The sequence below is a fragment of the Anguilla rostrata genome, chromosome 5 (assembly GCF_018555375.3).
Source record: "Anguilla rostrata isolate EN2019 chromosome 5, ASM1855537v3, whole genome shotgun sequence".
NCBI classification, from domain to species: domain Eukaryota; kingdom Metazoa; phylum Chordata; class Actinopteri; order Anguilliformes; family Anguillidae; genus Anguilla; species Anguilla rostrata.
In genome coordinates this window covers 2,654,572-2,676,517 of record NC_057937.1, presented here as the reverse complement: position 1 = coordinate 2,676,517, position 21,946 = coordinate 2,654,572, and the positions used below count along the sequence as shown (strand labels likewise).

Here is a 21,946-nt window from a genome sequence, read left to right as displayed (position 1 = left end):
AAGATGCTTCTTAGCCTCTTTGATCACGTCTTGAGTGGGCTGAACCAGCAGCGTGCGTGTGATTCATCTTCTTTAGGGGGGCCTCCGCCTCTCTGTCTTTCTGTGCAGATGCATCGCATGAGCGTTCCATGTTCAGAGGAACCTATATAACAGCCGACGTTCGGAAAGCCGACCTAAAGCTCGGAGATAACTCTGAAGCACTATTATTATGATTATTGTTGTTGTTGTTGTTTCCATGGTGTATGGAATGTTACATACAGGCCAGTTTTGAAGGGGAACAGCTGGATCTGGGGGGAGAAAAATAAACAAGAACAGCAGACAAAATTATTGTAAAAAGGTGCAATTTATTGGATTAAACATCTTTGCGGTCCACTCTTCAGCCAGTCGGTGGAATTGCTCATTAAACCTCCCTAATGTGATTGCTTTGGGCAATCAGGAAAATCGATTTGTACAAACTGCATTTAGATGTTGTCACACCGCACCACATTATCAAAAATGATTAATAACCGTTCTTAAGCTGTGGGCGCATGGATTCTTAAAATTGGGAAAGCTAATTCTTAGAGGTGCCTAATACACCATCTAGACAAAAGTGCGTTTTATCTTTTTTCATCCTTTTGTACTTGTACAAACTCTTTTCGAGTCGAATTAACGCTGAGAGATTTTTCACCGTCTGCCTTGCTGAAGGGGAAATGAGCAGCACCCTATTCTGGATCCAAACCTGCAAGTCCAGCTGACGGCTTTGTCACACCGTACCATGGGAACCCTGAGCCTCTCTGGGGTTTTAACGCATAGCGGATTCCCTCTTTAGCGGATGGCATGGCGGTTTACTCGCCGGGCATTCCTCCGCTTTTTTCTCCGAGCCGGTCCTCTCGTCTGGGAGGACGCCGAGTGTCTGTGGTGTAGCCCTGTGCCAGTACATCTTAAATCATTTACGATGGGAGCGCCCTTGAAATCGTTACCCCCAGTTACATTATTCTCCGACGGTCTGGGTTTTATCAACTGGCGCCTGCGTTTCATTGGAAAACTCATGTATGTTCAATTCTCTGTGAAGGCATTCTCTCTGGTTGCGGTTTTTGAAAACTTTTATCCCTTTCCAACGTGCGTACAGACGGGCTGAAATGCCCATTATGTCAGTGCCTGTGCTGTGAAATGTAGGGTCTTTTGAAAGCGGTAACTCGTTTTTGGGGGTACACGTCTCCTTCATAGCACAATTAAATAAATTGGGGTGCTAATTAGCTACTACATATAAAAGGTGTAATTTAGTACAACAGCTTAATTAATTAAGCTTTAAATGACAACATTAGTGTAACCTGTGACATTGTACTATCAAGCAATTACCACATGTATTTTGGTATTAGAGGCAATAGACTGTTGGATGACTTGGGCTTCTTAAGGATGTTTTTCGGTGATGTGTTTTACAGAAAAATGTTTGAAGCTCAGACGTGTTTCCTATGTGCGCGTCAAGTTAAACCGAACAGCTCAGTGATGTGCATATCGAATGACAGAAGAGTTTCACATGGCTCTGCTGACATTACAAAGCCGTATGACGTCATATGACATCTGTAGTACAACAAAGGGCCTTCTCTCTGCCTCTGCTTTCGTCGTTGCGAATGTGCTCAAGCAGTGGTCCTCAGTCCTGGTTCTGGAGAGGCACATGCTGTCATTTAGCACTCCGGTGGTGAATTAAAACAGCAGATTGTGCAGTGAACTCTCCTGGGTATTTGGGGTCTGCGCTGGTTAGCTTCCTGCGGCAGTCCTGTGGTTCTCTGTAACTGGGGAGAAGGCTGCTTTGTCAGGCTTTCAGTCCAGCTCATCTGCGATGGGCGTGGGGTACCGCACTCACTCAAAAACCTCCTGAAGGTCATCAGGGACGTCCCGTCTGCCTCCACAGAGGCACCTTGCTATTTGCTGTTCACTTATGGGCCGCTGAGGGGGAATTGTCCGCACCCCTCCCACCTCCCAAACCCAACCTGCCAAGAGGATAGCTTAGCAGAGACGCCATGATCAAAAGCACTCAAGGGAACTTGTTTCTGTTGTCATCCAGCTATACTTTAAGTTACCCAGTTTAAAACGTCTGTCAGAAGTATCTAAGCTGTATAGCTGGATAAAGGTGCCTGTCTGACAATTAAGGAACAAAGTGACAGTAACAGTATCCTGTGAGGTTTTACCCTGATTCTATACTGATTGGCTAATGCCTCAGCATCTTTGATTCCCATTGGTGATCCACGTATAGTTATACAAATACGGCCAAAGTGTATACTGTGGTAAACCTAGAGGACAAGCTGAGTTAGGAACATACAGACCGTCCTGAACCTCAGGGAGATTACATATTTGGTGAGTAGGCTTACAGGCGAGATATTCCCCTAGGGTTGTTTTGTTTTTCATTCAGAGAAGCATTCCAGTTTACTTTTTCCTCGAGGCCAGGCCTTAAGATATCATTATCTGTTTTTAGTACTCCTCTAACAGTTTGCAATGATGTACTGTAAGTGTTAATTGTACAAGCCGCAGTTGTAGCATGGATGGTAGATAATAGATTCAGTAACAACGGTAGAGAAAAAATTGCGTGCTTGCGGTCTGGGTAAAATTATTCCGTCTATGCTACTTTCTGAATTAATAGCTTGACAGTGGGAAGCAATTATTAGGCAAGTCTGATGTACAATAAGTGGCAGATTATAACAGGAAATGAGGAAATAATGCGTGTGTGTGTTTGCGTCTGAGTGTTTACAGATTAGCAGAGATAGCTTTGCAGCAGAGTAATTTATTACATACCCGTCGGAAGTCAGCTGTGATGGCTGCATCTGGTGATATCCTGTTTTTTTTTTTTTCTTCCTTCAAGGTTTTTTTATTTGTTTTTTTTACCCACAATGCATTTTTGTGGCTTTACCCAAGTTAATCGTGCATTCCTGACATTTCCTCCGCAGCTTTTGATTCGCTCGCTCCATTTAGTTATCAGCGCATTGGCATTTCTGTTCATTAGGCCTCCTGACTGACTACAGTCACAAAAAAGCAATGCTGCCTGCAACCGTGTCCTCGATTTTCTCAAGCGTATCAGACATTTTCTCCTTCAGTACCGGCGCTATCACACGCCAGCGATGCCTTTTATTGATATTAATTTCATTTAATTTCATTTTCATCTTATGTATTTAGCACTGCAGCGTGAAACTAGGACTAAAATGGATATGTTCATTGACTGGGAATAAATGTATCGACATCTCTGTAAACGCAGTGGTTTATTTTTTTTGCGCTCTGAAATTTTTCATCTCACAGACAGTATTATGAACCATTTTTTTCTCCCTGATTACCTTCCTATTTAAACCAGCTGCAGTCTACCTGCAGGCGGGCCTGAAAAGAGAGGAATCTTCCCACTTAAAGCTCATCTTAAGCCATGTGACAGGTCACAGAATGCTGAGTCAAATCGATGTTTCTGATGAAGACGTTTTTGGCGTCAGCGCGCCAGATTAGTGGGTTGCCACCGGAAATTTCTGGAAGAATATTTTGTCGCGTTCTGTTTGACGCGTCCCACGCTCCTGAGCGGGGGAGTCGGCGCTATCAGAGTCGAGGAGGAGGAGGAGCCCCCGGAGCTCACGGCTCGGTCTCGGCTCCTGTTGCGACGCCGTTCTTTGAGGCTGCTCTTTTTAAGAGCGGTTATAATGAGGGTGACTGTTATTCAGCTCGTCCTCCGCCCGCCGAGGCCGCGGCCCTCTCCCCGCGCGCCAGCGCGTCTGAGAACGTGGAAATTAAAGCCGAGCTTCTGAAGGTGCGATCCTCGGCACCGATACGCGGAAACCCAGAATTCCACCCCCGCCCCCACCCCCGCCCCCACCCCCCGGGAGCCCGTGGTTCTCAAGCGGCCGCCTCGCCAGATCAGAAGGGCCGCTTGATCCGGTTTGTGGCGGTAAAACCGCCGCGATGTCCCGCCGCCGCCGCCGCCGTTTCCGGCTCCGACGCCACGATGGCGGCTTTTCTCCGCTCCCGCCGGTTTAAAGCGCGCCTCTCGCGTGTCACTCCCACGCAGCTGCCGCGCGGATCTGAAGCCCCCAAAACCAAAGAGGGCTCCTCTTTATTCCCCCTTCGCCCCCCTCCCCTCACGTATACGCACATGAAAGAGGCCGGCCTTAAAACGGAGGGGATCACAATGCAGTCCTGGGGGGCCGCGGTGTCTGCGGATTTTCATGAAACGTTTCAACACCATTACTTCGTTTAAGGTTCGTTACGGTTATAAATATCCACACACCTTTTTTAAAAAAAAATCGCAAATACTCACAGGTACTATGCCCCCCCCCCAGGACTTGAGTTTGACACCCGTCTTATAGATAGGGCCATGTTTCTTTTATTTATTTATTTATTTATTTGTTTGTTTATTTTTTTGGAGGGGGGGCATTGAAAATAGACATAAGATTTAACATTTATTTTAAGTGGACCAGCTCAAGTACACTCTCAACGTGATAAAGGGGTAATTTGTGACTATAAAGCAGTGCTCGGATCGATACGTGCTACAGAATGCCACAATTTAAAGACCTGCCCCTTAGAGGACTTTACTTTATCCAGCACTTTCAAATTCTTTTATTGACGGTCCAGGCCTGTTGAATTATATCGGCATTCAGAAGATTGTTCGCGGTTCCGACACGCTCTGTGAGCAGAGGAACTGAAACAGAAGGAGACGAGGACGAGTGCAGTTTCGTTGATGTGGATCCAGTTGATATCTCCCCACCCAGAGCCCAAATTTCACATTTAAATATATTCAGTTATATAAAGCGTACATACATGCTCCAGCTTAAGCATACTTTTTTTTTCGAAGCAATGCACCGTGGGTAAATCTCAGTATTCTAACCAGATGTTTTTTTTGTACTTCCTAAAACAGTCAGTGTTTTAAATGAACGCACAGTCCCTAGATCTGTGACCACCTGCTACATCTGTTTTCTGTCTTATTCGCCAGTTTTATTGACTGTAGTCAGACTCTTTTTTTCAGTCCCAGGAGTTTAGTCTGAAGCTGGATGTGCCATTTCTGTATGGTCGCATAAAATCATCATAGTGGTAAACTGTGCATACAGTCTATTTTGTAATTCAAGGAAAAAAACCTGGATGCTTAGCACTTTGGCCAATCATCGTTGATGGAAAATGTGAATTGTGAGTGAGAATAAATAAACAAATAATATGTGCACATAAACCAAATATACAAAGTAAAAAGAAAAACACATTTTATTCAGACAGAACCATTCTTGATTTTACTGAGCTATAGGTGAAGAGTCAGTGTGGAGATGCATTATCTAGATAGTTCTAGATTTTGCTGAGCTGCAGCTGAAGAGAAAGTGTTCAAATACATTATCTAGATCATTCCAGATTTTGCTGAGCTGCTGCTGAAGAGACAGTGTGGGGATACATTGTCAAGATCATTCTAGATTTCGCTGAGCTGCAGCAGAGGAGATAACGCTGAGAGGCATTGTTACCGGTGCTGCTCACCGTGCTAATTACCGGTCTTGCTGTAAATCAGTTACGGTGCGTCTCACACACGATCGTGCATTACAGTGTGTCTCGCACCTTCATTAGGCAGGAGATGAGAGGCTCGCTCTCTCTGACTGATGTAATTTGATGTGGTAACTTTTGATTTCTCCAAATTGTTCCGTAGAGCTGGAAGTGGCCCGTTTGAGCACGGACGGAAATCTGGACGAGCTGGTTTTCCCTCAGGGCGCCGGGCAGGGAAGCTCCATCCGGCTGTCAGAACGCACCCTCAGGCAACATGGGAGAAACGGTTGGTGTGAATTTATTATTATTATTTTTTTATTTTTATTATTTAAAACGTACTACATATAACAGGATTCATTAAAGAAAAAAATGACAGCTGGTGTTTTTGAGGTCCCGGTTGCCGTGGAGATTCCACATAAAAGGGCGTTTGTGAAGTCGTCCCTTCGCCTGTTTTCAGCAGGAGGAAGAGGGAGATTGGTTATCGAGTCACACTCTGCATTAACTGTGAAGACAGCTGGTCTTTCTTTAGTTATTTATTTATTTATTTGTCCGTGATGTACGGTAGGCTGAAACTTTTTGAGTAATGTGAGCTGATTTCTCAAATGTCCAGCCGTTTCAGCTGAAATGATAATCCAGTCAGCGTTCCCCTGTACGGACTCAGGCGGTAGGGAGGAAGTGGAAATACTAGTCCGGAACTGTAAGGATTGGGCAGGCTTAATGGACTGGTGCCAACTTAATCGTTACCGATGCCAACGATTAAATAAAGCCTGTCTCAACAACATTTGGGCCACATATGTTTTCCTGGTGTGAAATGATCTCATTTATAACATGTGTATGACATCTATGAATTTCTTTTTGTTTTTTTTTTTGCGCATCAACGCACAACTGCAATCGCATGTGTGCAAGGCGTGCTACTTTCTTCAGAGGCTGTTTCAGGGAGGACATTCTGTCCGTTTGAAAGAGGAACCAGGGGTCCTTGTGTTGAGTCTCTTTCCCGCAGCCAAGGTTGAAACCTGCTCGGAAATGAAATCAAAGAGAACATTTTTGCTTTTGTAGAGGATGAAGTCATTGTTTAATTTCATTCAAGCGGAGTGTGTCGGTTATGTCAGGCTCAAAAAGGTTTCGGCACGGAGGCAAGCAACACTGAGAAACCGGGGGGAAAAAATCTAACCAAAAAAAAAGAGAAATGCAGTACAGTACCCTGTTGGTAATACACAACACTGTGACTAGAAAGCACTTTACCTGTCTTTGGTCCAGTGTTTCTCCATAAAACATGACATATCACAACTGCTGCCAAGATCTGTCGGATGAGGCGCTGTGTGCGTAAGAGTGGAAGCAAAACTTTATTGCAAAAAAAAAAACAAAAAAACCTTTATGGCGTGGGTTTGGCTTGTCACTCACTTTCCGCCTCTCCGTTCCCAGGAGAGATACGCATCGCGTTTGTCCTGTACAAACACCTGGGGCCCTACCTGTCCACGGAGAACGCCAGCATGAAGCTGGGGAGCGACGCCATGTCCGCCAACTACTCCGTCATCGTCAACTCCCCCGTCATCACGGCCGCCATCAACAAGGAGAGCAGCAAGGTCTACCTGTCGGACCCCGTCAAGTTCACCGTCAGGCACCTGCAGGTAAACCTGCGTGGGCACGCAGCTGTCCTGCTTCTCCCGCAGTGTTCTCTGAGTTAAAGTAGTGCAGTTTCCATGCAAGAATGACCGGAAGCCATTTTGTTATTGTGCCTGCTCCTGTGGATTTGCTCTGTGAAGGAGAGGCTATGCTAGGTTATTACACATGTTTCTTTTCTGTGTCTCTTCACGGTAAAACATGGTAAAGGAGCCCCATGTTGGACTCACGTGCACTGTGTTAGAGTTGAATGAGCACTGGATTCGTCGCTGTGTTGTTATGTGCTGAAGACGAGGCAGAAGTATGGGAGGAATTTAAATAGGCTGCAAGTACGCCCTCTGTGGGCAAGATATGTTGTGGCATCTCTGCGATCTACTGTACTTATTCTTGTGGGTATTTTTTTTTTTTCGTAATGGCTGATCATCTCATGTACAGTACGGCGGCTGTCCCGGATTCCACGTCCCAGGTCTACTGTTTAATATGACTATGACATCACTTCCCCTTTGGAAGATCACTGTGGTCAGGACTAAGGCCTTTCTGCGGAAGATGGCAGTGATGTAGACCGGTTAATTTGTATTCAGCCCGTTTCAGTTGGGATGTCTTATCACTGGTGTGCATCATGGGGGAAGATATCAGAAACAAATTAATTTGCTCTATAGTTCATGTCTCTCACGCACAGACACACACACACAGATGTACGCAGACACATACACACCTGAAAACACACACACATACGCACACAAGCACACACTCACACACTCACACACACACACACACGCAAACATGCACACACAAACATGCACACACACACACACACGCACACACGCAGACACTCACACACACACACACATACACACACACACACACACACAAACATGCACACACACACACACACACACACACACACACACACACACACATACCCTCCAATAGTGACCCATGACTAGAGTGCTGCCTGTCTCTGGCTGCTGTATCACCCTTATGCGTGTCTGTTTAAACTCTCCCATCCCGTCTCAGAACGATGTCTGTCAGTGTCGCTATGCAGGTGAGAAGACCTTGCGTGACCCACTGATGATTTGTATGAGCAACAGTGCTGTGCAAAAAAAAAAAGAGAAACAATAGCTTTAGGCTTCCAAACCGAATGGGTAAAGTCAGAGAGTGGGTCAGAAAGTGCCGTTGCCTCCGTGGGCAAATCCTCATCTGTATTCTGCGCCAGATGTTGGTCTTTTATACCGCTGCTACAGTTTAATGGGCAGTCTGGACGCCCCTACTTTCCGAAATAATCTTCGATTTCCGTTCCCCAAAGCCGGGGGCAGAAGCCACCGCAGTCTTTGGGAGAAAAAAAATAAAATAAATGAATGCGAGTATATTTTAACTCAGTGTCCATCTAGCTGAATGCTCGGAACAAGAAAACATTTTTGCTACAGATTGTCCATAAACCAAGAGGGAATTGCCGACACGAGGTTTGGGACATATCTGAAAACCCACTTTAACAAGCGCATTCAAAAAAAATTCAGTTCAGTCATCCATTTTGAATTTGATTCAGTTGTAGTGCCTGCATGTGCATATTTGCACACAGCTCTTATTTTATCAGTTTTATTTATCGTACTCACTAATCAGTTGCAGAATAACAACTGCACATGGTCAGAACGTGTGCTGGTTACTGTGCGAATGAAGCTTTTTTTGTTCTATAATGCTGAAATTTGAGGGCAGGGTTGTTGATTTTGCACGCTGAGGGGTTTGATGAGAAGTTGGAAGAGACGCAGCATGATTTATAGCCAGGCTTTTGTGGAAATTTGAATACCGTCAGTCATGAACGGCCATGCGAAGCATCAGAGGTTAAACGCGAACAATTTCCTGGGGATTGTGAGGTTTTTCATTTCTACAAGCGGATCACGGACGAGATGTTTGAGGCAGTTCGGGAATTTCTAAAATTCCCTTTTAAAGCTACCATGGCTTCAGTTTTTGTTTGGAACATAACTGAATGTAGTGATCAAATTTAATTATTATTAAGCGTGGGGGGCGGGGCGGGGGTCATGTGATTTAACTGTTTTCCACAGAGTGAATAGGCCCCAGTCATTGTCATTACCCCCCCCCCCCCTCCCCCTTCTCAGCAGTCTGAAGAAAACTTCAACCCAAACTGCTCCTTCTGGAGTTACTCGAAGCGGACCATGACGGGATACTGGTCAACCCAAGACTGCAGGTTGCTAGGCACCAACAGGACCCACACCACCTGCTCCTGTACGCACCTCACCAACTTCGCCGTCCTGATGGCTCATGTGGAGGTGAAGGTGAGGTTTCTGTTCTTTGCTAATGAATGTCCATGTTGGCCAGGAAGAGCAGTGGCTCTTCCTTGTGTCATGATTTGGAATTTCAGGGACATGTTTCTATGGTCACCCAGGCATTCTACTTTCAAACCAAAGATGGGATTTTTTTTTTGTCATCCAGTGATATAGAGAAACTCATACACCCAGCTGTCTCTTCTAGACTGAACTACTGCCGTGCTTTGTACTGTGGTGTAAATCGTCTGGTTTTATCTCAGGTCCCAGTTATCCGAACTTCGGCAGGCGAGGCTTTTGATTAGAACCAATGAGAGTTCCAGTATGACTGGAGTCGTGTCGTCCCTGCTCTTAGCATTTTTTCCTTTAATTAGCATTTTGCTTGGTAAGTGTTGAGGAAAGTGAAACTTTAAGTTTGATGCTCAAGGTTAATTGAGAAAGTGCTGCTTTGTGCTTAGGCTTGAAGAGAGGAACTTTTCTGCGCATTCCTCTCGGTGAAGGAAGGCGCGTGCCCTTCCATCAAACAGCGCGGCATGCAAATCAGCGAACGAGCGCTTTTCCACCTCAGCTGCAACCTTTCCGTTTTTGTACAAGTCTCGGCGGAGTGAGATTGATGCTGTTGTTTGGCAGATTTCACACGAAAAAAAGAAAAGAAAAAAAGAAAAAGGTTTCCCAGATGGGTATCACACGCATTACAGAACATTGATGAGAATCTCGGAGAGGGGGGAAAAAAAAAAGAAAAAAAAAGCCGAGGTGTTTTTCAAAGAGAAGATTTGCTTTGGATCTCGGGCGTGCTCTCATCGCGCCCAAAATTCCCCGGACGCTCTTCCCGGGCGGCCGGCCGGCTGTTTTTCATTCACAGCCGAAAAGAGCGACTAGGGGGATGAAACAGCGGCTCCAGCTCTCCGCCCCGTCAGGAAGAGAGCCGTTTTATCTGCGTAACCACGGCGATCTGCATACTAAGCGTTAAAAAAAAGAAGAAGAAAAAAACCGGCCTAAGACTGCACCGGGCCCGCAAGGCCTTTTGACCAAGACCGGAGAATCAACCGAGAACAGTTCAAAACCAAAGGAGCGTTATCCGGGCAGCTACTTTGACAGTTTCTAATTTCAAAGAAGATGAATTCATAAATATTAATTTAGATGGAATGATAATGAATTCAGAATCCTTGCCTCCTAAAATGATGATTGGCAGAGACAGTTAATTTTGCTGGCATGTTGGTGATCTGGATCTAAATCATTTTTAATCACATTCTCACCTTTACCTATTATCGAGTCTTCTTTGTTGTTTCACAAAATTATCAGACTGACAGCTAATTGCCAGTCCTGCATTGTGTGTCAGGATGTTAAAACATCCGCATTTGATTATATCACCATTTTATAATGTCCCACGGGTCCGGAGTTGTCACGGAATTTATCTCAAGCGAGGTGAAAGGGCGTAGCCATTAAAAAAAGCATTAACACTGCTCCGCGTTCGTTCCGCAGACCGCAGAGGGAGTTGGATTTGTGCGGCTCAGTCTCTCTCTGTTGCTTCCGCTGTGTCCGAGACGGCTTGACATGTGTGGCAATGGAATAAAGGATGCGTTGTGATGGATGGAATAAAGGATGTTTGGCAATGGATGGAATAAAGAATGCGTGGTGATGGAATAAAGGATGTGTGTGGATGGATAGAATGAAGGATGTGTGGGGATGGATGGAATGAAGGATGTGTGGGGATGGATGGTATAAAGGGTGTGTGGCGATGGATAGAATAAAGAATGTGTGGCGATGGAATAAAGGATGTGTGGGGATGGAATTATGTGTGTGTGTAATAAAAGATGTGTGGTGATGGATGGAATGAAGGATGTGTGGGGATGGATGGAATAAAGGGTGTGTGGCAATGGATGGAATAAAGAATGCATGGCGCTGGAATAAAGGATGTGTGGGGATGGAATAAAGAATGTGTGTGTGTAATAAAGGATGTGTGGTGATGGATGGAATGAAGGATGCATGGTGATGGACTGAAGGATGTGGGGACTCCGCGCAGAGCAGAGCAGAGCAGAGCAGGGCTCGCTTCCTGTCGAGTGATGCTGGGATGCCCGTTGTCACGGTGGCCTCTCCTGGGACGGCTGAGGCCTGTGAAAGCGCTCTGCCGTGGGACCGTTTGAAGCCCAGCCCCCACCCCCCCCATCCCCCGCTCTCAGTCCCCCCTGTCCCCCTCTTCCCCCACCGGCATTTAGTCCCAGCAGAGTAGAGGTAGTCTATAATGCCTGTCCCAATTGGATGGTTGGTGTTCTCACACTGTCGCTACGGGGACGAGTAGGGCGTGTGTTGCTAAGGCGCTACGCGGTGCACGGCGGCAGTTTATGTGCGTCCAAATCACGTTTAAAAAAACGTGTAATTAATAACTTTTTCTTTTTTTGCACACATTTATTCGGATGACAAACACAGTACACACATACACAGTATGTTAAGCCCTTTGTTTGTCGTTTGTCAACACAACATATGAAAAAAGATTGGGGGAAGAAGAAAAAATGGGACGGTTTCCAAGTTCCTAGGATCCAGTAACTGCATGGGTTTCTGTGGTTATAAAAAATTACCCACACTGCACTTCAGCACACTGGTATTCACCATCACCTCCCTCGTTCCCATGAATGAAACACAATATGCACTAATGCACTTACGTTCCCTTTTTTCCAATAATATGTCACGGAACGGTGATAAATTACCTTGGGGTTAAGGACTTCTCTTTGGCATTTTGATTCGAATAAGAGTCGTTCTTTAAAAACGTATTCATTCAGCAGACACGCTCTTACACAAAGCAACCTACACAGATTACTTTTTTTTTTTTTTTAACATACAAACCGTTTGTACAGCTGGATATTTGGTGAAGTAATTCAGGTTAAGTGCTTTGCTCAAACGTTTCAGCGATAGAGCCCCACCTGGGAATCAAAACCTACAGTGTTGAAGTTGCAAGCCCGGTTAGCTACGCTAACCGCTACGTTAACTACTACGCTACACCACCACCTCAGACCTGCCTTCTTATAGGAGTGGAATTATATTCATAGGCCAAGAAAGCTTGTGTTAAAACACAGTGAGAATGAGTCAAAATGAAATGTTCTTGTCGCTGTGAAAAGGCATGCGTTGGACGAAGTGATGTATGAATATGAATGAAAAAGCAATTATGCGTTTGTCTAAAGATGGAAACACAAAAGATTTGCATATGGCTCTAATGCATGTGTGTAACCCTAATTGAAGAGCGTTCAATTACATTGCAGGGAAAATTATAGCAGGCATTATTGTAATCATTCAGTCGGCTATTTTCTAAAAGAACAAATGAGATTGCAGGAAGTGTTATTTCAGTTCGCTCTCAATTCGTTCATCAATCGTAGAAATGAGGACATGAATTTAGTCTGCGCCCAAACAAATAAAAAGCGCGGGGTAAAAATGCGGTCTTTTTACACTGCTGTAGGCACTGATTTTCCACCTGAAGGCATAGCTTTTATCGCAGGAATTCATTATTCTTTGCCTTAATTGTCACCTTTTCCCTTTCCCATTCATCTTTGAGTGGAGGCATTCCCTTGAACCTGAAGAAAATGCGAAGCTTGACATCGTTAAAAAAAAAAAAACTTGGCACATATGGAAATTCCATTTCAATCTTCACCAACCACAGTTCACCGAGAAAAAATGGAATCCTGTGTTTCTAACGCTCCACACTTTGGTCTCCACATTCTCCCCACTTTCCCATAATTCAGTGTGGAACATGTGATTGTAATTATGATGTCATAATACATATTTTAAAAGAACTGTAATTTGTATGACAAATCTTTAGGGATTCTGTATAAAGTTATATAGCAGATAAAATCAAGAGCTCATAAACAGTATTAACAATTCTTTTTAGGTATTTGCATTTTTATTGTTTTAATATTTGTTTTAATATTTTATAGCTAAATATTTAATATGGTTTTTAAACATTTTTTTATTATTTGATATAAAGTGAAACCTTTCCACAACAGTTTCATCAAACCAGAATTTTATCTCGGGTAAAGGAATGGTACTTGAGCGGCAGTTGAGGAGATCAAAATAGCATGCAGTTCAGATGGTTTGAATAGCGCCTTGTTGAAGAGGCATCAAATTGTAAAGGAACCTTCCAGGCATCCTCAGTTGATAACCGAACCGATGCACAGGAAACTGATCATTATCTCCGAAATCATATTTGGAGTCTGAACTTGAAAGCGGAGAAAGTGTGTGTGTGTGGCAGAGCTTGAGAGGAAGGTTGGAGGGAGAGTGTTCTCTTTTAACAGTAGGAAGCTGTAGTCTGCGCATTGTCTGCGCTCTGCGTGTGCATTTCCGCTACCCGGGCGCTTTGACGTGGGCGCCCCCGGGCGCCAGGGTGAGCGCCTTCTTCTCCGCGTGCGTTCCCCCGAACATCTGGATCGAGACGGGGCGGAACGCTTCCTCCCGCTTCCTGGGTTCCGCCTGCTCCCACGTAGGGTCCCGTCTCTCCGGCCTGAAGGTGACCTTCGACTGGGAGGGGCAGAACCAAGAGCCCCCCCCACCCACCCACCCTCCCAAACGAAACGCCCCAGAATCCCCCGCCGCCGCCGCACCGAATCACAGAGGAATCTCTGCTTACAGATTAGTGCGTTTCGCTCGACAGCCGTGGCCAGCTGGCGTCTGTGAAGCCTGCCTCCTGATTGGGCGAGAGGTCGCAGAAACCCTGCTGAGTAGAGTGTGAATATGACAGACTCTTCCTCCTGTCCCACCGGGAGCCTGCTTTTTAACATCGGGGTGCTGTCTTTGAACCGGACCGGTACAGCTGGAAGCTTCTCTGTTGAGGTCATGCAGCAGAGTGATGACTGTTTTGCTGTTTTATTCATTTCTTAGAAATATTTTCAACAACGTCCTTCAGTCATCACTATGTCTAATAATAATTTTTTAAAAACCACTGCTTTGTTTATCCAGGATTGAAGTATTTGTGAAAATTGGGAAAAGCAGACCCAGGAGTGTAGCTAGGAATTCTGGGGCCCCCTGATAGAATGTTGCTCTGCGCATCCTTCTGGAATTATAATGAGCCCTCTCTATCTGGGATAGGGGGTGTTATGGGGGTGTGGAAAGTGTCCTTACCTGGAGCGTGTTCAGCGATGGAGCTGCAGCGCACAGCTAGCCTGTCGCCCCCCCCGCCCCCCCCGCCCTGCAGAGAGCGCCTGTCGGTGTAGATTAGCACATTCTCATTTGCAGAGGGGAGGGGTGGGGGGTCCAGGTTCTGAGGTAATCCCGCTGTAAAGTTTAACGTGCTGCCAGTTTAATACACTCTGATGCTCAGGAGTTCAGACGTGAGGTTCAGATGCACTGCGTACGTGTGTGTGAAATGTGTGCTCCTCCGGGTAGCACAGGAGGATGTGCAGTCTGGTGTGTCAGAGAGCTGCAGCCTTTATGATGTTAAGGTTTCCAAAGGGACTCTTCTGGAAACAAAAACCGGAAAAACAGATCTCTCTCTGCTCTACTGTGTGTCAGTGAAAATAACTCCATCTCTCTCTCTCTCTCTCTCTTTCTCTCTCGGTTTTACATTTCTGTACATTTAGCACGTACTTAACATTTATCTCTTTCGTCCTCTCTCATTCTCTCTCTCTCCCTCGGTCTCCCTCTCTATTTCTCCCTCTCTCTATCTCTCTCATTCTCTCTCACCCCTGCTCTCTTTCTCTCTCTCTCTGGTCGGGCCTCTCTCACCCTCTATGTCTCTGTCTCCCTCTCCCTCTTCCCCCTCTCTCACTCTCTCCTCCCCCCCCTCCCCCCGGTCTCTCTGTCTCGGAATGGAAGACTCACGACTCCACTGCAGTCAGTTTTTTTTTGGGAGCCCTGCAGGGAGGGAAACGGTCATCCGTAGAGTCGCGTAGGGGAACACCGAGAAGAGGAGAGGTGGAAAGAGGGGTGAAAACCGCCGTCCTCCACAAAGGACATTTTTCACTCGATGAAAACGTTTTACACTCGGTGAAAACACTTTGGCAGCTACGCGGTACCGAAAACCAGCTGTATTTATTCTAGTACTGGCTTTATGAACTGTGAAAATAACAAGGCCTGATGTTCACATTCATCTCGTCTCGTTCCAGGACCATTGTATAGCGTCAGTTGACTGTGTAACACTTCTTTCAGCATCCATAAAAAAATTTGTTCAAATTGTCAAACTGATGGAGTATATTTTAGTCTGATAAAATACATTTGATCCCTTTTGGACTTGTGTAAGCTCTGTTTAAGCTGAATGAACACTGTTCAGTTTGCTGCGTAATCGGTGATTTAATTTAGTTCCTCAGTTGCTCTCGGGCCTATGCTAGACTCAGGAGAAAAGGTGCTACTGGAACGTCAGACACTGTAAGCACGTGCCATGGAAACAAAGATTTGATCAGAAGAATTCCTCAGAAACGAATGTGAATTGAACCCGTTCATATTTATGCAATCTTGTGAGATACGTATTTTCCAGTAGATCATATATGAACCCTAAAGTACAGCCTCTGTGCGGCCAAACCATTTTCATAAGCAGTGGGTGGCTTTATTTAATCTGTTATAAGCAACTTTATCTTCTTCGAGAACAACTGATTTCTGATTCCATTTGAACCTTTTCTTTTATTTATTTCTGCATTTATTCCTTCTCAACCTAGCCTGTATTATTACACATATCATACATTGTTAGTGTCGTGTATTTTGGTCATTTTGTTTTTGTTTTTTTGTCTGACGCATATTGAAAGTTCCTACTCAGATTATGTGTACTGTCAGAGTTTCATATCTTGACAAGTAATAAAGTTGGTTCAAAAGCCCAGATGAAAAACCCATAATGCTCAAAGGTGAATTGAAAATAGAAGTTTTTTTTTTTTGTTCATTTTTTTGCAGATAGGAGGTTTTATTTGTGACACAAAACAGCACTAAATGTGATATTTTACATGAGGCAAGTTTGGTTGGAACAGGTGAGGCTTAGAAAGGACTCAGTGTGTCCCTCAGAGCGACATCAGGTGTCATATTTTTGTCAGTAATGCCGAGAGACGACCGCAAGTATGGATTAAGCTACGTGATTGAATTACCCCGACACTGAGAGAGATGGGCTGCAGACCCTGTTTTAAGGACACAAACTCAGACGCTCAAATAAAAACATTTTTTAAACTTTTCCAAGTCAATGTTTGAACAATCAGTGGAAGAGCTAGCAGCACAATGGGCAAGCAGGATGCTGGCAGGGCTGTTGACTACACGAGCCAATCAGGAAGCTTTCCACATGTCCTTTAAATCAAACTTTGAATTATGTGATTGTGTTCTGTAATAGCTGCTTTGTAGCATATTATTAGCCTGGTCGAATATTTAAAACTTATTGCTGAAATGTTTTTAATGTTTAACATAGCACAGTGCAAGAGTGGCAGCTAAGAAAGTACATAATAAGAAGAACAAGAAGAAGAAGAAGAAGAAGAATATTTAAACATGGTTCCTGAGTATTATATTTTTCCTCTTTTTGTAGAAGTAAAATGTTGCCGTAATGAGTTTAGCACCTATTGCAACATAAAAGCAGCGTGGAACTTTTTAAATGATCTTGAAAAAGAGGAGGAATTTAGACGAGACACAAAAGCCGTTTGGTCTGCAGCAGCGGGGCTTTGAGGTGGGGGGGGGGGTTTGTTGGGTTTGGATAGGTCACAGACGGTGGTGTCACGTTGATCATCTTGCCCCCGGAGGAGGAACACTGGAGTGGGACGGCAGTAAATCCATCACAGGTGCGGAAGTGCTCCCCCGGCCAGGGGGTGGGGGAACGGGGGGGTACAGAGTTGATGGATGGAGCCGGTGACGGTGCTCAGCGCGGTGTGACCTGGCGCACGGCGGCCGATGTGCGCTACCTTCATCCGGAGGACGGCCCGCGCGCAGGAGGGGGGGGGGGGGCGCCTTGGCGTGTCCTACTGTGTCTGTACACAATGCCAAAATCATCAATGAACGTTAGGATAGGTGATTTATCAGCTCGCGTACAGGCGCTTACCTCGCCTGCTTTATTGCCTCCTGCGGTGAGTGGAGCATCTTGTACAGCGATATGAGATCTTTGCTCAGTGAACTCCCAGCTCGTTAGGGCAGCTGCTGCTGAATGGCTTTATTCTGCCTGAGCCCGTGACCTCATCAGGGGATTTTTTTATTTATTTACTCTCTCTTTTTGCTGAAGGAAGATGAAGTGCCTTGCTCCAGGATACAACAGCAGTGCCCCACTGGGGAATTAAATCTACAGCCCAGTATCATAAGCAGTGTGGTAGAGCGCAGTTCCAAATGTACTCACTGATGCCGCTCAGGCAAATCGCTTTTCTCGAGGGTGGATTCAAACCAGCAATCTGTTACTCCGCTATGCCACACAGCCTCATGCTGTACTCCACATTTATCGTGTAGCAATGTCCAAATACATTCACTGATGCCTATCGGTCAGATCACTCAAGGGTGGATTCGGACCTGCAACCTCTTACTCCGCTATGCCACACAGCCTCATACTGCCCTCAGCAGCCCAGCAGTTTATTTTCCTGCTCTGCATATGAAGGGGACTGTTGCCTGCCTTTAAAAGTCTGATTTAAGGCCTGTGAGAAAAAAGGTTCTTTAGAGGTTATTCATGACTGGTGGCTTGAAAGTGCATAAATATGATGTGTGGTGCCACTGGGGAATGTGCTGATGCAGAAACAGAAATACAGAAAAGACTGTAAACAGAGCTGTAATTACGGTCTCTGCTATAGAGCAACAGGTCTGCAAAATTAAATCTACAATGTATGTTCTCTCAGTCCGATGGAATTTGCTTTGTTGAAGTTATTTGGCGGGTCGAGAGAAGTGCGTTTTTTGTCTGTAAAGGGATATGCGATATATCTTTGTGATTTTAACGTGCTCTTCCAAGGGTTCAGAGAAATACAGTAAGATTTTGCAGCGATAGATGGTTTGGCAGGGAAAAAAGCAGCCATTACATGAAAGTGGCCCAGAAATCCACTCAAAGAAAAGTGATGACTAGATATCTGGATGTCTGTTTTCACTGAGATTATCCAGTTCGTTTTCTTGGTGTTCTTTGTTTAAGCGGTAAGTATGGGGTTATCTTGTGTGCTTTCTGTTGCTTTCAAAGGTAATGTAATGTACTAACATAATGCACATATAATGCGGGTAAGTAGTCAGAGACATTCTTACATACTGTATAGTAAACGCACACACATGCAAACACACAGATACAGACATTCGTGCAGACATATATATTGTTTTTCTTTTCTTTTACGTAGTGTCCATACAACAATGCATATATTTGGGGCGCTCATTCTTGTGCTCATTGTGGTGGCTTAAAAGGAGATTTAAAGGCCTCATTGCCATGCTCACAATTCTATGCCAAAGAAAAAAGAAAAAAATGCGGCTCAGAAATTATTTTTAAAATAATTATCAGTCTTGTTTTTTTTTTCTGTCAAAGTTCACAACAACCCACAATGGGGGCTGGAGTTAATATCCTTGGTCATTTGGCATCGTGGGAGCTGACGCCACCGGACGGGGTTTTGTGATGTTTTCCGTCTTTGCGATGTGTAATGGCGGTATCGCGGTTGGCGAAATCTCCCTTTGTGCGCCTGTTTCCATGCCGCGTGGATCACAAGCTCGGAGCGGGACGGGGTTTAATTATTTTTTACGTGTCTGATTTAATGGAGCCGACTGCGCTGTTCATTAAGGTTAGCCGTAAATCTGCCTTAATTACAGCCGTTAAAAAAGAAGGAAAAAAAAGAAAAAAAAAGAACTTACGGCACGACAGGCTCCTGTAAGCGAGCCGATATTTACGGTCCGCATTTCGCGTCTCTCAGAGGACGCGACAGGCAGCGAGCGGCGGTGTTGGCGGTATTGAAGGCGTCGTTAGCCGGCTTCGCTAAATTTATTTCGCCGACTTTATTTTTGTCGCGTCAGTCGGCGGACATAAACGACTTCTGCCCCCCTTGGTCGTTTTTACGAGGTAACCATCCGGGCTATCGATCGCTAATCCCACCGCTCTTCCCCCTGCCCCCCTCCCCCCCCCCACCCTTCCCAGCGAATGTGATCGAGCACTTCCTCTTCCTCTCTCTCCTGCAGAACCCCGACCCCGTTCACAACCTGCTCCTGGACGTGATCACCTACGTGGGCATCCTGCTGTCGCTGGTCTGCCTGCTCATCTGCATCTTCACCTTCTGCTTCTTCCGCGGCCTCCAGAGCGACCGCAACACCATCCACAAGAACCTGTGCATCAGCCTCTTCGTCGCCGAGTCGCTCTTCCTCCTGGGGATCAACCGCGCCGATCAGCCGGTGAGTCTGGGCCGCGGAGCCCGACGTTGGGGGGGGGGGGGGGCGCTGGGGCGGCGGCGGGGCGGGACAGGGGGGCCCAACACCAGGCTACGGCTCGGATTCCGCTAAAAACGTCAGTTAGCTTTGAATCCTGATTAATGCAATTAAGGCAATTTTTTTTTCTCTGGTAAATTCAGTGACCTGTGAGTCAGATTTACAGAGAAATGGTGAGTGGATTGAGGCCTGCTCTATGCCATTTTTCTGGCCATAACTTACAGTTAACAGTGACAAATCCACAAAAAAAAAAAAAACTCTCACTCTTACACTTACTTATGCACAAAAAGAAACTCCAAAGAAAAAGTGATTTAAACATTTTTTTCACACAGCTGGCTTTGTCCCACGAGGGGGGAGGGGTTGCAGGTTTATGTCCAGCGCTGGAGAATTCCCTGGATTACTGCCGCACCGGCTCTTCCCAGGCATGAGACAGAGGCCCGTGGTCTGTGTGCAGAGATAGATACAGCTCTCTCGGAATAGCTTCTAGGTCCCTGGCAGTAGCACACACCCTTTATTGTGGGGAAAAAAACAGTCTCTGGCCTAAGTATGCTTCAGGGGAGCACATGCTTCAGTTCCATCGCTACTTAGACCTTTTTAAAAAATGTTTGTATATTAATGCAGAATAACATCATTGTCATGTGCATCTTTGCAGAGTGTGGCTCACCTTACTCATTCTGTGTGCTTGGAGCTAGATCTTTGCTGCACATATATAAGACTGTTCAGCTTTGTCCGTCCTTCAATAGAAATCCGTCCTTCTTCATACTATGGGATTTGTCTGTCTGGTGTAGCACAGGGAAAAAGCGTGAGTGGGATGTCACATATGTGACCCTGAGGCTGAACATATAACGTATATTATTTTACTTGCACTTTATTCCAAGGGCAAATGTCAAAGGAGTGGAGTATATCCACACAGTATCACAGAAATGTCTTCCGTAGAGCAGTATTTACTTTCCTGCTATTGAAAAAACAGAAAGAAGGTCTTTGAAGGATCAGCGATTCAGCATCGGTGTGCTGGAGATTTCACTGAGTCAAAGGCGGAACCTGCTTTGTGGAGCACAGATCGTTGTTTATGTGTGTTTACCTTTTTAGACATATTTTCACCTTCATTCTCTGCGATGAATATGTGATTTTTTTTTCCCTTTAATTCACTGAAGGGAAAAGAAACGCATTCAGACTGTTAGCATTGTTAGGTAAACACTGGTTTACGTTTGCGGCGTGTCATGGAAGCATCATGGCGTATATGAATGAAGGTTTATCATGGTGCTAAATGTGATAGGCTTTATTCAGCGTCTGCGCACAACAAGGATTTCTTTCCAAGAAGCCTTTCATTTCGAGTCAAAGGCTGTGAAACCAACACCAACTCTAACAAAAATGCTCAAAACATCACCACTGCATCCCTGGCTTAAGCCTACATATCCACAGGGAAATCGAGATCAGTCGATTACCAGAGATTCGTCTGAAGTGAGACTTTTTCATTGCTGTAATTTACACGATTTAACTGATTTTATTTGATTTCTACAGTTGAATATATAGTATGTATATTTTTAAATATACATGTAAATATATATATTTTTAAAAAGCTTAGAGATACAAATGAGCTGGGTTATGCAGGTGAGGTGACAGAACTCCCATGAGGCTTTGTAATGAGAACAAACCGCGTCCGTTTACTGTGTGCTGCTGGACGTCGGCCAGATTAGAGCGAAGCAGGTTAAGTGGTGCATTCGAGCGCGTGTTATGCCACTAGCCCCCCCACCCCGCCCCACCGCTCCCCACCCCCCCCGGTGCTGGGGGCAGGGGCCGGGGGGGAAACAGGGCGGCGGGAAAAAGTGACGCTCTCTGTCGTCCCGCAGATCGCCTGCGCCGTCTTCGCCGCGCTCCTCCACTTCTTCTTCCTGGCGGCGTTCACCTGGATGTTCCTGGAGGGGGTGCAGCTCTACATCATGCTGGTGGAGGTGTTCGAGAGCGAGCACTCCCGCAGGAAGTACTTCTACCTGGTGGGCTACGGCGTGCCCGCCCTCATCGTGGGCGTGTCCGCCGCCGTGGACTACCAGAGCTACGGGACGGACCGCGTGTGAGTACCCCGTGCCCGCGTGCCCCCCCCCATTCCACGCGCCGGCGTCCCGGATCGCGTTCCGGTCAGACCTGGCCCAAATACGTATTTGTTTTGGATTCAAATACTTTTCTGCGCGTTACTGATCTTGTCTGGTGTATGGGAACCAATGAAATACTCTCAAAAAGTGCAAACCCCGCCTTCTGGGCATTATTGGCAGGCTCACTTACAC

General features: G+C 45.6%; 1 protein-coding gene across 7 annotated transcripts in view; it reads left to right on the top strand.

The window, feature by feature from the left end:
* adgrl3.1 (adhesion G protein-coupled receptor L3.1) overlaps positions 1 to 21,946 on the top strand; it is a 220,295-nt gene that overhangs the window by 165,309 nt on the left and 33,040 nt on the right. For 6 of the 7 annotated variants that reach the window (XM_064334585.1, XM_064334584.1, XM_064334583.1 and 3 more), the window contains exons 12-16: positions 5,627 to 5,749; positions 6,886 to 7,091; positions 9,198 to 9,374; positions 19,422 to 19,631; positions 21,515 to 21,735. In XM_064334585.1, the coding sequence (XP_064190655.1) occupies positions 5,627 to 5,749; positions 6,886 to 7,091; positions 9,198 to 9,374; positions 19,422 to 19,631; positions 21,515 to 21,735 (937 nt within the window). The remainder of the gene's footprint in view (positions 1 to 5,626; positions 5,750 to 6,885; positions 7,092 to 9,197; positions 9,375 to 19,421; positions 19,632 to 21,514; positions 21,736 to 21,946) is intronic. The other variant, XM_064334582.1, reaches the window with a different exon arrangement.